Genomic DNA, 15,556 nt, shown 5'->3' on the forward strand with positions numbered 1-15,556 from the left:
GATGTTAGTGAAGAGCAAGGAGAAAGATTTAACTAGGATATCAATGAGATGGACTACGATACCAATGTAGATGTAACGTGAACATAATGGGGGACAACTGCTGAATGTTTCAAAGAGAAGATCCGCAGACCTTCTATAAGCGAAAAGGGATCAAGAAGCTTTGAAGAGAAAAGGAAGAGGTGCTATAATTTCCAATAATGTTGCAGAATGAATGTTAAATAAATTTATATATCTAATACTGTGAAAATTATTAACAATAAAGATTTTTCGTCAACATCTCGCTTGTATGTAATTTCATGTGCGTTTTGTGCAAAATCCATATCTGATAGTTTAAAATAAGTTTATTTTTTTGCATAAGGGTCAGTCATTGGATTTTAAACAAATTTTCATAAATACTTGAAAAATGTTGTATAAGGGACAGACATAGGTTTGTGGTCCTGTGTGTGATTATTACTATTTTCTTCCACTCGCATCCCCAGCAGTATGGCTCCTTTATTCTCAGAAATAGTGATGTTATTATGGGTAATATCCCTTCAAATGATAAAGCTCAAAGTATTGTCACACCCAAAGCAATATACCATCACTTTATAAAAGGAGAGCACCCTTTTAAGAATTCATAACTAAAGTTACTGGGTAAGTGCTATCCATACCTGATTGATGTAATTAAACTTTTGATAGAGTCAGAGACAATTCTCGAGTGACCAGCGAGACTAGACCATGTTGGTGGATCTTTCGGATTAATTGCTAAAGAGCGGGCCGTCTTGATAAGTGATGATGAACTCTCCAGCATGGTGACAGCAGACACCAAAATAGGCTCCTGGGCCCGAGCCCCCTGTGTGTGACAAAATATAATATGCTTTAATATTTATACAGGAAAAAAAAATACCACAAAATAAAACATGGAATCCACTTATTTTTTATGAATTACATTATTTGGATGAAGCTTGCTTGTATTGGAAAGAAAGTCAGGAGATGTTAGTCAGCTCTTAACATAGTAATAAATGTAAAGGTAAGTTCACATATCCTAATAAAAACAGAGAGGATTTCTGTATATTAAATTAAATTAATGGTATAATGAAAAATCAGGTTAGGGTTGCATTCACGCAGTCATAGTACTGTTCCATATACCAGCGTATAAAGTGTTAAAACTAGATTGATTGAATCAAGTCAGGACCAATCATAGAAAGCTTTTGATCTAATCTGATCATTTCTACTATCTGAACGCAGTAAAACAGCACTCCGACAGAACTGCACATGATCAGGCTTTGACAGCAAGCAGAAACTTGGAAAATGCAGAAAAATTGGTGCACAAAAGTATTAGAAAGCTGCATGACTTTTCATTTTATAATGAATGACCGTCAATTATATTAATCCAGAAAACCCCTCCAAATAAGCTTTCATTATAACCCTATACAGTGGAACCTCGCTTAACGAGTAAGCCACTTAACGAGAATTTCGCTTAACAAGCAAAGCTTTCTGTAAATTTGTAACTCAGTTTACGAGAAAGCTTTGCTGTACGAACCAAATACTCACCGCACACACTTCCGGTTCCGTACATCCACCACGCTCTGACCCGCACTTGCAGTCCACACAAACACACACAAGCATGCACAAACACACACACACATAAACACAAGCACGCACAAACATACATACAGTATTACGCTCACCTTACCTTCCGTTCCACCGCTGGCCTCATGGTTCTTGTAGTCCGCCGGTACATTGCGACATCCTCGCGGTGAACTACAAGACCCAGGAGGCCGGCGATGGAACAGAAGGTAAGGTGAGCATAATATATGTACCTTCCGTTCCATCACCGGCTTCCTGGGTCCTGTAGTTCGCCGCTACAGGCTGTGTATCGGCAACCATAGCGACGAAGCAGGAACTTCCCCTGTCAGACGCTACTCAAAGCGTCTCCTGCCTTTGACGTCAGCGCCCTGGCAGCGAACGTTCCTCCCTCGTCGTTATGGTAACCCGATACACAGCCCATACTGGATTACAGCAAGTAAGTCCTAGTAGACCGGCGAGGGAACGGAAGGTAATGTGAGCATAATGTGTGTGCTTGTGTGTGTTTGTACGTGTTTGTGCGTGTGTCGAATGGCACAATAGGGGACCAGGATGGGACATTTAACAAGTTGTGGAACGAATTGTCTGCATTGGAATGATTTCCTATGGGAAATCTTGCTCTGCTGAACGAGTAGCTTGGTTAACAAACACACTCCCAGAACGGATTGTTCTCATTAACCAAGGTTCCACTGTACTCATATGTTTCTACGAAACATGGCACATTGTAAAAATACCACTCTGCGCTTTACAATAGTGGAGGTCCTTAATAAACTTTGAATGAAGGAATAACCATTTGTAAGAAAGGCTTAATAGTTTTTGAAACTAAAAAATTACCACAAGCAGAACTTTAGCTGTAGAAATCTCACTAAAAGAAAATATTAAGATGTGCAAAGTTCATATATGCCACTCATGCCTGTGTCTACATACACATATCATACAAAAGATCATCGAAACTACAAAAAAAAAAAAAAACAACCTAAAAATCTCCACCACCCAGGAGAATGGAGAGAACCCCCCCCCCCTTCCCCGCATCTCCCCAATACTTTCCCCACTAAATGTTCACATAATTTATCGGGTCACTGGGGGAGGCATGGAAGAAAAGATGACAGTAACAGGCTGTGAACTTTCTACATGATGGCACTTGCAGCTTTCACTCTATCCTCACCCCCCAAAATAGAGAATGAATGAAAAATGTAAATGTTGCTCAAATGAGTGCAGCGCCTTCAATATGGAGTAAGGTATCATAAGCCCTCGTATGGTATTTCAGGTTTTTTGGGGTATGCTTAAACTATAAGCCATACCACAAAAAAAGAAGCCCTAGTTATACAGGTTGAAAAAAGCCCTAGGTCCATCTACGGTAGTTCAACCTTCCTCCACCAATTATACACCGTCACTAAATCATTTATAAGCGACAATAGTTATATAGGTTGAAAAAAATGACCTAGGTCCATCTAGAAAACCTATTTCCATTTAGACAGTTCATTAAAAAAAAAAAAAAAAAAGTCAAGGCAGTTACCGGTATACATGAAAAAATGTAAATAGAATACAGCAGGACAGATTCAGTAGACCTTTCATCAAGGTGCCTGTTTTCAGGAAGTAGTGGGGAAACAATCATAAAGCACCTTTTTGTTTATACCACGGATTGGACCATTATCTTATTCCCAGAAGCGCAGATTGAGCCACATTTTGCCAGGTTCCTGTTTATTCCCTTCAGCTTTAGGGCTTGTGGACCTTGCGGTAGTGGATATTGCTTTCATACTAGTTCTGTGTCACACAACCACATAACGTGAGCAGCCAGCTTTTTTTTTTTTACCTATTTTCTCTATATCGGGTAAGACTATTGCACTTATTTTATCCACAGCTCCATACATCAAGGAAAGTAGACTACCCCAAAATAATCACACTTAAAAGACATCACAACCATAAGGGTTAGTTAGTGCCAGGCACTCGCACAAAGCATTGTGGCTGGTTCCGGTCACCAGGGGGAGTCAAACACTACACTTTACTGCAGTGGAACACAGCTGGAATAGCAAGCAACTTGACAATGACGCGTCTTTGACAGAAGTGACGTAGATCTGTGTGTGAGAGCCCATCCACCATCGGCTCTTGCCAACTCTAATTGTTTTTGGTCTAAATGGGTCTGGTGAGTCTGATTCTTTTGTGGGAGCCTGCTTTTCTCTATGAAAGCTGCCTGCTTTTCTTGATGAATAGACATCCACCATTTACTGTAGTATAGTACCATATGTATCGGTAAACAGAGGAGCAAGAAATATACTGTGTTGGTACATTTTGACCCCCAGACAACAGGAGCTCAAAAAGAAAGAACTATTCCTCTGAATACAAAAAAGGAAAAATGAAAGGATTTCCAATGCAAAAATCTTACTGGTTTCTGCAAAGAGAAGATGCTGGATATCCAAGTTTTCCAAAAATGGCAAGAAAGTATGATAGTATTTCCCTATAACCTGTTGACTGAGGTTAAGAAGCACCAGTGTGGATAAGGCAGACATCCATTTTTTCCTGCACTAGAAGCCATGATCTGTGAAGTGGTTGGTGAAAGGAGAGCAAAGGCTTTGGTTGTGTGCAGGGCTGATATTGAAGACTTTGCCCTTACAATGTCACCCAAATGAGAAATATCCCCAGAAGATTTCATAGCACCACATCACTGGCTGGATGGCTTCCTTCAGCAATGTGATCCATCTCTAAGAAGACCCACAACACTGTTTATGTGCTGCTAAAAGCAGGCTTCATGGACAAGAGGTGCTTATTTAAGGAAAGTAGGATTTTTGTGTACTCACCGTAAAATCTCTTTCTCTGAGTCTTCATTGGGGGACACAGGACCATGGGTTATGCTGCTGTCACTAGGAGGCTGACACTAAGTAAACATAAAAAAGTTAGCTCCTCCCTAGCAGCATACACCCCGAGCCGGAGGCGGGCTCAGATCAGTTGGTGCACAAGCAGTAGGAGGAGTACCAGAATCACCATACATAAACACAAGTTGTAACTAAAACAATGCAGCCGTGCAAACAAGAGGTCTATGAACATAAGACCACTGAAAAAATAGCAGGCAAATGCAATTGAATCAACCAAAAAACCAAGCAGGGTGGGTGCTGTGTCCCCCAATGAAGACTCAGAGAAAGAGATTTTACGGTGAGTACACAAAAATCCTACTTTCTCTATCGTTTCATTGGGGGACACAGGACCATGGGACGTCCAAAAGCAGTCCCTGGGTGGGAATACCGAAAAACCCGCAGAGGCAGACAACAACAACCTCCCTCGGCGGGCTTGCACTATAATTGAATGCTGCCACCCTATTACAGGTGCGCAACTGCTGCCTGCAAGACCTTTCTCCCAAAAATAGCATCTGCCGATGCTTGGGTGTGAACGTGGTAGAACCTAATAAAGGTGTGCAGGCTAGACCAGGTGGCGGCCTTGCAGACCTGGTCGGCCGACGCCTGATGCCTAATCGCCCAAGAGGCGCCCACTGCGCGGGTAGAGTGCGCCTTTACCCCCCGCGGCGGAGACTTGTCCCGAATCCGGTAGGCCTCTGATATGGCGGAACGGATCCATCTGGCAATTGTGGCCTTGGATGCCGATTCACCCTTCTTGGGACCAGAAGGGAGAACAAACAGACCATCTGACTTACGGAACGGCGCGGTCCTGGAGACATAAATTCTAAGTGCACGCACTAGGTCCAGGGTGTGCAAGGACCTCTCCAAGCTGTGAGAGGGGCCAGGACAGAAGGATGGAAGGATGATTTCCTCGTTAAGATGGAACGGGGAGACCACCTTTGGGAGAAAAGCGGGATCTGGCCGGAGAACCGCTTTGTCCTGGTGAAAAATCAAAAAGGGGGAACGACAAGAGAGAGCTGCCAGCTCTGACGTCCTGCGAATAGAAGTGATGGCAACAAGAAACACCACCTTCCAAGACAGGTGAGACAGGGAAGATTCTCGCAAGGGCTCGAATGGGGAGCCCTGAAGTGACCCTAGGACTAGATTAAGGTCCCACGGTTCTAGAGGCCGACGGTACGGCGGTGCCAGGTGGGCTACTCCCTGGATGAAGGTCTTAACCTGTGAACGAGCGGCCAGTGGCTTCTGAAACAGGATTGATAACGCCGATATCTGGCCCTTTAGTGTTGCGAGCGAGAGACCCGCATCTAGGCCTGACTGCAAGAATGCCAACAGGGAAGGAAGGGAGAAGGCGAGAGGAGAAGAAATATTCTGCTCTTCACACCACCTGAAGAAAACTTTCCACGTGCGGTGGTAAATCTTTGATGAAGATGGCTTCCTGGCCCTAATCATTGTCTGAATCACTCTTGAGGAAAAACCAGCCTTAGCTAGAACCCAGGATTCAATGGCCAGGCCGTCAAATTTAGGACCTGTGAGTTCTGATGGAAGAGAGGCCCCTGCTGCAGGAGATCTGGACGGTCTGAAAGGCGCCACGGAGCGTCTGCGAGGAGCTGAGTTAGTTCCGCGAACCATGCTCGCCTGGGCCAGTCCGGAGCCACTAGGATGACCGGTATCCCTTCCGCCTTGATCTTCTTGAGGACCCTCGGAATTAGAGGGAGCGGAGGGAAGATGTACGGGAGACTGAACTGGCTCCATGACAGGGTGAGGGCGTCGACTCCTAAAGCCAAGCGGTCGCGGCACCGCGCTACAAAGTGCGGAACTTGACGGTTGAACCGGGAGGCCATTAGGTCCACGTCCGGAACTCCCCATCTGTCGCAGATCTGGTTGAAGACTTCCCGGTTGAGGGACCATTCTCCGGAGGCGAGGCCTTCCCTGCTGAGGAAGTCCGCCGCCCAAATGTCCACGCCTGGGATGTGTACCGCTGAGATCAGGGAGTGATGACACTCGGCCCAGTGCAATATCTTCTTGACTTCTCGCATCGCCCCGACACTTCTTGTGCCGCCTTGGTGGTTGATGTACGCCACCGCCGTCGCATTGTCCGACTGGATCCTGACCGGGCAACCCTGTACTAGGTGCCGAAACTGCTGCAAGGCTAGCCGGATGGCTCTTATCTCCAAAATGTTGATCTGGAGACAACTCTCTCTCGGTGACCATCGGCCCTGCGCTGTGTGATGTCGAAACACTGCTCCCCAGCCCTGGAGACTGGCGTCGGTGGTCACTATCTTCCAGTGGAGCGGGAGGAAAGACCTCCCTGATGCGAGGTTGCGCTGATTGAGCCACCAACGGAGGGAGTTGCGGGTCTCCGGCGAAAGATGAAACCTGCGGTCCAGAGAAAAGGGAGATCTGTCCCACTTCTTCAGCAAGGCCAGCTGGAGTGGCCGGAGATGGAACTGTGCAAAGGGTACCGCTTCCATCGCCGCCACCATACAACCGAGGACTCGCATGCCGAACCTGATGGACACTTGGCGCTGACGCCGAAGAGCGCGGAGTCCTCGTTGTAGGGAGGAGATCTTCTCCTGTGTGAGGAAAACTCGCCCTTGGATGGTATCGAATACCATGCCTAAAAAGGTGATCCGACGGGCCGGGATCAGAGAGGACTTCTTCCGATTTATCAGCCACCCTAACCGTGAAAGGGTGTCGATCGTGACCTGAACCCCGAGACGACAGTCCTCGAAAGAAGAGCCCTTTATCAACATATCGTCCAAGTACGGGATGACCATGACACCCCTGGCATGCAGGACGGACATGGCAGCAGCCATGATCTTCGTAAAGACCCTGGGTGCGGATGCGAGGCCGAAGGGAAGAGCTGTGAACTGGAAGTGATCTTCCGCTATCGCAAAACGGAGGAACTGTTGGTGAGAGGTGGCTATCGGGACGTGAAGATAGGCGTCTTGAATATCCAGCGATGCCAGGAATTCGCCTACCTCCATGGACGCGATGACGGACCGGAGTGACTCCATTCGAAACGGCCGAGGTCTCACCGACCTGTTCAGAAGCTTTAGGTCGAGGACGGGACGGACAGAGCCGTCCTTTTTGGGGACCACGAAAAGGTTGGAATAGAACCCCTTGAAACGCTCTGCGGGAGGGACTGGTACCACGACTCCGGTTCGGAGGAGGGAGTCTATGGAGTGAAAGAACGCGCGAGCCCGCGCGGTAGACTCGGGAGGGCGAGATAGGAAAAAACGTCTCGGTGGCTTTGCCTCGAATTCTATTTTGTAGCCTGATGTGATGATCTCTCTGACCCAGGCATCGGCGGTCAGGGGGATCCACACATGCTGAAAACGAGACAGGCGCCCTCCCACAAGTCTGGCGCTGTTGCGCGCCGACCGCGAGTCACTTGGAGGAACGACGGCGGTAACCAGAAGAGGATCTCGTGGATTGGCGGGGGCGTGAACGCCAGGCGGGATTGGTCTTGAATGACGGGGTCTTCCTGTCTCTCGGAGGAGAGCGGCTTTTCCGCGGCTGGGAATTGGAGCTGAAGCTGCGAAAGGACCGGAAACGAGCGGTGGAGCGCCGATTCTGGAAGCGCTTGGGGCGCAATTGGGGGAGAGATGTACTCTTTCCTCCCGTTGCATCGGAGATCAGCTGGTCCAGCCTATCTCCGAAGAGACGCTCCCCTAGGAAGGGCAGGGAAGTTAGTGACTTCTTAGAGGCCGCATCCGCGTTCCAGGAGCGGAGCCAAAGGGCTCGACGGATGGCCACATTGTTGCTGGCGGCCTGGGTCGCGCAACTTGCAGACGCCAGGGCTGCATTGAGCAAGTACTCACCCGCGAGGGAAATCTGCGAGGCGATGGGAACCAGGTCCGGATTGGTAGGAATGGCGCGGAGACCGCCGCGTAGCGTGTCCGCCCAGGACATCAGGGCCTTCGCCACCCAAACCGAGGCGAAGGCCGGAGAGAGGGATGAGCCCGCTGCCTCGAAGGCGGAACGGGCCAACCTGTCAATAGTACGGTCCGTAGGATCTTTGAGAGACGTACCGTTAGTGAGTGGAAGGACTGTGTGAGAAGACAGGCGGGAGACTGGGGGGTCAACCACAGGGGAACCTGCCCAATCCTTTCGAAGACCCTCAGGAAAGGGATAATGCAAATCGATGGACTTACCGCTGGTAAATACCCTGTCCGGCTGTTGCCTGTGGCTGCGCAGTAACTCAGCGAATTCTGGATGTCCGCTGAATGTGTTCTGGGCCCGCTTCACCCGCTTAAAGGAGACCTGGGTGCTCTGGGGGGAGACTGGGTCCACCTGTACCTTCAAGGTCTGGTTTACTGCTTCTATCAGGCTATTTACCATGTGCCGAATATCGGCCGCCTGCTCTGAGTCCTGTAGGGGTACCGCATCGGAATCATCCTCGGAGCAGTCAGAAGCCTCCCTGGAGGACTGACGGTCTGGACCTGGGGATGAAGGTGAAACCTGGGAAGAGTCTGAGGACGAGACCCGGCGGGTCTGTTTCTGAGCAGCAGAGGAGGACCCTGCAACGGGGCTCACCTGCTCCGGGGGCAATTGCGCCGGGTCTGCGGGAATCTGGGCGAGCGTCGGCAGCAGGCGTAGAGCTTGCGCGATGGTCCGAGAAGCCTCAGAGAGGGAATCTACGGACTAAGACAGGGACGCTAGCCAGTCGGGGGGGGGGCGGGACGCAGGGCCCTGCAGCATATGGCGCTGTGGCGTCTGCGGTATCAGAAGCGTCGGCCGCGGAGTCCTGCGGAGGCTGCGCGTCTGTAGAACAGACGGAGCATAGTGGGGCGTCCTGACCCTGGGAAAATTTGGAGCTGCAGGAGGAGCATGCAAAAAATAGTGCAAAGGGGGCCTGCTTGGATTGGGTGGGCTTAGCCTTAGGCATGGTGCACACAGGTACTCTCCCTGGTGGCTGCTAGGAAGGAGACAGGAGAGGGTTAACTCGTCCCTAAACTCAGAGAATGCTACCTAGTGAGGGCTACTCCTTAGGAGCAGAGCTTACCCAGGTCCTGCGTGCTGCCCACCAGTCCAGAAGTGGAGTCCAGGAATGAGCTGGCCAGAAAACTCAGAACGCCGGCGTGCTGCAGCCTCAGGGGACCAGAGGCAGGCTAAAATGGAGAGGGGACGCTGGAGGAGGCTGGGGGAGGAGCAGGATTCCGGCGCGAAAAGTCTGGAGGATTCACAGCCCCCACCATCTGCCAGGAGACAGAGCAGTGGGAGGTACAGAGGGAGACGACCGGCGGCCAATAGCATGCAGCGGGGGCGTGGCTAGGACGCAGGAGCGACTAGGCCGAAGCCGGGGACTAAATTTATGGAGGGGGCCGGGGGAAAGAGCAGGGAAGTCGGATCCTACCTGCAATCGGCGGCGCCGGCTCAGCGATGGATGCGGTGCAGGCAGAGCTCCCTGGCCCTGCCTGTGAACAGCGCTGCTCGTCCAGGAAGGCTCCGGGGGAGAGCGTGCTGAAGGCAGGGTAGTAGGCATCATGATGGGGGTAGACAGCCCCCTATCAGGAGAAGGCAGCGTGACAGGGCCCCATCTAATCACAAACGCTGCTGAGGTTCCATCCCTGCTGTATTCCCCTGTACGCCCTTTGGGGTGATACCTCAGGGCGAATCAGGGGTGCCCACAAAACAACCTGCCCACACGCGCACCCCCGGGAGTGGTACCACGGGGACGGGCGGGGGAGAGGGCCCCGAAGTCTCAAGCCCCTGCGACCCTGGGGAGCGGTACCCACGGGGCTGCGGAGAATGAGTGAAGCGAATACCTGCAGAGAAGAAGACGACAGGTATGAGAGCGATGAGCGGCGCCGAAATAAAATAAAAAAAGCGCAAAAACATACATGGCTGAGGGGGGCCGAGACGGCCCACATCAGCCTCCTACGACACTAAGCTAAAAACTGATCTGAGCCCGCCTCCGGCTCGGGGTGTATGCTGCTAGGGAGGAGCTAACTTTTTTATGTTTACTTAGTGTCCGCCTCCTAGTGACAGCAGCATAACCCATGGTCCTGTGTCCCCCAATGAAACGATAGAGAAATCGCTATTGCTAGACAGGAGAAATTGGGGCCAATGAATGTAAAGGAAATAGAGTCACAAACAAATTCACAATGTAATTCAGGGTTTGGAGGCTTATGATGTTCTAGAACATGAGGACATTATTATAGTTGAATAAATGATGATTTCTGTTCAAGAATAAATATAGATTGTACCTGGAAAAAAAAAATAAGACACCCACCACTACAATACCCCATCTTTCACCGGAAGAGGCGGGGCCTTAGCCAACAGAAAAATGTTGCTTTCTGGTATAAGCTATGTAGGCTGAGGCCCCGCCCCTTATGGTCACATGGGTATGACATCAGCACAGGACCTTTTAGTCACAAAGTAAAACAATTGTATAACAGAATTCGCACAAGAAACAGGGGGTGGGGATCACTATGAATACCCACCTTAGCTATCAGCTGCTGTCACTCAACAAGCTGCTGATTTTACAAACGTTACTTGCTTGTGTTTTAAAACCTATACATCCTAGCTGACCACTAAAGGCATGTATAAAATCAGCCTGACAGTGCCAGTATAGTACTGGGTTTAGGTTATATAGGAAAATCCTGGTGCGCTTTAAATGCCACTGTCAGACATTGACAGTGGAATTTAAGTAATTAACCCCTTAAGGACGAAGCCAGTTTTGTACTTAATGCCCAGGCCATTTTTGCAATTTTGACCAGTGTCACTTTATAAGGTTATAACTCTGGAACGCTTCAATGGATCCTGGTGATTCTGAGATTGTTTTTTTGTGACATATTGGGCTTCATGTTAGAGGTAAATTTAGGATGATATTTTTTTATTTTATTTGTGAAAAAATCTGAAATTTGAGAACAAAATTAAAAATTTTGCAATTTTCAAACTTTTAATTTTTATGCCCATAAACCAGAGAGTTATGTCACACAAAATAGTTAATAAATAACATTTCCCACTTGTCTACTTTAGATCAGCGCAATTTTTGAAACAACATTTTTTGGGCTTAGGAAGTTAGAAGGGTTCAAAGTTCATCAGCAATTTCCATTTTTTCAACAAAATTTACAAAACCATTTTTTTAGGGACCACATCCCATTTGAAGTGACTTTGAGAGTCCTAGGTGAAAGAAAATACCCAAAAGTGACAATTCTAAAACCTGCACCCCTCAAGGTACTCAAAACCACATTCAAGAAGTTTATTAACCCTTCAGGTGCTTCACAGGAACTAAAGTAATGTGGAATGAAAAAAAATAAAAATTAAACATTTTAACTAAAAATGTTGCTTTAGCACTAATTTTCTTACTTTTTCAAGAGGTAACACCAAAAATTGGACCTCACACTTTGTTACCCACTTTCTTATGAGCGCGCCGATACCCCACATGTGGTCAGAAACCTTTGTTTGGGTAAATGGGAGGGCTTGGAATGAAAGGAGCAATATTTGAATTTTGGAAAGCAAAGTTGGCTGAAACAGATTGCGGGCACCATGTTGCATTTACAGATCCCCTAAGGTACCTAAACAGAAGAAACCCCTCACAAGTGACCCCATTTTGGAAACTAGACCCCTTAAGGCTTCTATCGAGAGGTATAGTGAGCATTTTGGACCCACAGGTACTTCACAGATTTTGATAACGTTACGTTGTCATATTGAAAATTGTCATTTTTTTCTCAAAAATGTTGCTTTAGCATCAATTCTCTCACTTTTTCAAGAGGTAATTCCAAAAATTTGACCCAAATGTTTGTTAACCACTTTTTTATGAGCGCGGTGATACCTCACATGTGGTCTGAAACCTTTGTATGGACAAATGGGAGGGCTTGGAACGAAAGGAGCAATATTTGAATTTTGGAAAGGAAATTTGGCTGAAAAAGATTGCGGGCACCATGTCGCATTTGGAGGACCCCTAAGGTACGTAAACAGCAAAAAAACACCATAAGTGACCCCATATTGGAAACTAGGCCTCTCAAGGAATTTATCTAGATGTTTGGTGAGTAACCTGAACCCCCAGGTGCTTCACAGAAGTGTATAACGTTGAGCCATGAAAATAAAAAAAAAAATTTACCACAAAATTGTTACTTCAACCAGGTAGCTTTTTTTTTCACAAGGGTAACAGGAAAAAAAATCACCATGAAATTTATTGTGCAATTTCTCCGGAGTTTGGTGATATCTTATATGTGGTGGAAATCAACTGTTTGGGCACACGGCAGGTCTTGGAAGGGAAGGAGTGCAATTTGACTGCAAAATTGGCTCGAATCAATGGCGGACACCACGTTGCATTAGGAGAGCCCCTGAGGTGCCTAAGCAGTGGAGGTCCCCCACAAGTGACCCCATTCTGGAAAATAGACCCCTCAAGGAATTTATCTAGATGTTTGGTGAGTACCCTGAACCCCCCCCCCCCAGGTGCTTCACAGAAGTTTATAATATTGAGCTGTGAAAATAAAAAAAATACATTTTTAGCACAAAATTGTTACTTCAACCACATAGCTTTTTTTTTTTTAACAAGAGTAAAAGGAAAAAAAGGAGCATAAAATGTATTGTGCAATTTCTCCTGAGTATGCTGATACCTTATGTGTGGTGGAAATCAACTGTTTGGGTGCACAGCAGGGCTCGGAAGGGAAAAAGTGCCATTTGACTGAACATTTGGCTGGAATAATTAGTGGACGCTATGTCGCATTTGGAAAGCCCCTAAAGTGCCTAAACAGTGGAGGTCCCCCACAAGTGACCCCATTCTGGAAACAAGACACCTCAAGGCTTTTATCTAGGTGTATATTGAGCATTTTGAATCCACGAATACTTCACAGAATTTGATAAGCTTAGGTTGCCATATTGAAAATTTTCATTTTTTTCACAAAAATGTTTCTTTAGCATCACATTCCTCACTTTTTCAAAAGGCAACAACAAATCGTGGACCCCACAGGTTGTTATCCAATTTCTTGTAAGCGCAGGGATACCCCACATGTGGCCAAAAACCTCTGTTTGGATTAATGGGAGGGCTTGAATGGAAGGAGCACCATTTGAATTTTGGAAAAGGCCCTGCCAGGATTATAAAATGGAAAGACATGAATGTCATCCATGAGAAAGAGTTGGAATGCTACGATTCATTACCTCGGCACTGATCTGGGCGGCAATACTGGCAAATTCGGGATTTGATGCAAATGCAGTCAGGTTCTCCACGGCTGATATGAGTGGTGCTGTGGCTTTACTGCATTTATCACGATTGTCATCTGAAAAGTCTCCATCCAAAGTCTAAGTGGAGAGAAAAAAAAAATCCATGTATGAATATGCCTTACCTATACGGAAACATAGTGCTTACGATTACTCAACATTTTCAATGACACTTATTTAATACGACAAAAATGCACTTGAAATATTTGAACATCAGTTGTAAAAATCCAGTCCCGAGCGCCAATATTTATGGCCGCAGCTTGTCCAGCATTCTTCATCACCGGGAAGTGGCTGCATGGGCGCCATCCAGAGAACAAAAAAAGTCTATTCTGAGGCCATGTTTATTTATATGTGCAGATTGTTCTATATCCGACTGAATCCATTGACATACATATAAAAAGTATATATCATACCTCACACAGTTTAAAAAAAAAAAAAAAATTGAGAGCATCAGGTATCTATCACAATAAAGACAACCTATACAAAGAAATCTAGAATGAGTTAAATGTATGTATATATTATACTATCATAAATATATATATATATATATATATATATATATATATATATATATATATATATATAAATCCTATATCCTAAATACGGATAGGCAACCAATGCAATGACTGGCACTGAGCAGAGGCATCAGTGAAGCGGTTGGAGAGGAACATGATCCTGGCTGCCGCATTCAAAATGGATTGGAGAAGGGGAGAGTGTATATATATATATATATATATATATATATATACTATATATATATATATATATATATATATATATATATATATATATATATACACACACACATATATATATATATTATATACACATACACTCTCCCCTTCTCCAATCCATTTTGAATGCGGCAGCCAGGATCATGTTCCTCTCCAACCGCTTCACTGATGCCTCTGCTCTGTGCCAGTCATTGCATTGGTTGCCTATCCGTTACAGGATCCAATATAAACTTATCACTCTGACCCACAAAGCTCTCCACGGTTCAGCACCGCACTACATCTCCTCCCTCATCTCTGTATCACCCCCACTCGTGCCCTCCGCTCTGCTAATGATCTAAGGCTAATGTGCCCACGGGAGCTTGCTCCTGCAGATTTTGCCGTGAAAAACCTGCGGATTTATCTGGATTTTCTAGATAAATCCGCAGGTTTCAGCAAGTACAGACACTCCCCATGTTTATCCTATGGGACATGGGGAGTGTGTGTCCCCGTTGTGGAATGTGCGGCTGCGGAATATGCTGCGGATATCCCGCAGCCGCACGTAACTGCATGTCAATTATTCCCTGCGGATTTACCTTGGCAGTGGAGCTAGGAACAGGAGGTGGGCGGGGGCCTGCACGAACTCCGGTCATGTGACAGCCAGAGCTAGTTCAGGCCCGCCCCACCTTCTTCTCCTGCACAGTGCAGACGCTGACAGAGTGACACGGCCGGAGGAGAAGTGCTGCGTGATGGAGGCAAGTAATGAACTCCCCGAATCACTCAGTACTTGTTCTGCATTGAGGATGCAGTGCCGAAGCCGTGGTACTGTATCCTGAATGCAGAATGCCCGCACCATATCCGCAGGACATTCCGCTGTACATCCGCACCATTGAAACAGACAAAGTTGTGCTGCGGTTTTCTGGGAGCTCCTGCGGAATGTCCCTGCAGATATATCCGCAGGACAATGTCCCCGTGGGCACATAGCCTAAGACTGACATCCTCAATAATTGGAACCTTTCGCTCCAGTCTTCAAGATTTCTCATGAAATTTCTTGTCCCCTGTATCTTCTGATTCCATTACTCTCCATGTACTTTTTTACACTCTGAACCTGTATAAATTCTGGCAGGTGACTGGTCCATGCAGCTGGTTTTGAATACCCTATTAACTCGATGGCTGGAACCATATGACAAGATTTTTCACCCCCATTCACCTTTTGTGCCTCCCCTATCTCCTCAGACTGTAAGCTTATGACCAAGG

General features: G+C 46.9%; 1 protein-coding gene across 2 annotated transcripts in view; it reads right to left on the reverse strand.

Annotated features, from left to right (window-relative positions):
* Positions 1-15,556, reverse strand: part of TLN2 (talin 2) — a 406,458-nt gene that overhangs the window by 61,136 nt on the left and 329,766 nt on the right. For both annotated transcript variants that reach the window (XM_075345523.1, XM_075345524.1), the window contains exons 37-38: positions 13,530-13,670; positions 651-832 (exon numbers count right to left, since the gene is read on the reverse strand). In XM_075345523.1, the coding sequence (XP_075201638.1) occupies positions 651-832; positions 13,530-13,670 (323 nt within the window). The remainder of the gene's footprint in view (positions 1-650; positions 833-13,529; positions 13,671-15,556) is intronic.

This window comes from Anomaloglossus baeobatrachus, chromosome 4, assembly GCF_048569485.1.
Source record: "Anomaloglossus baeobatrachus isolate aAnoBae1 chromosome 4, aAnoBae1.hap1, whole genome shotgun sequence".
Lineage (NCBI taxonomy): Eukaryota > Metazoa > Chordata > Amphibia > Anura > Aromobatidae > Anomaloglossus > Anomaloglossus baeobatrachus.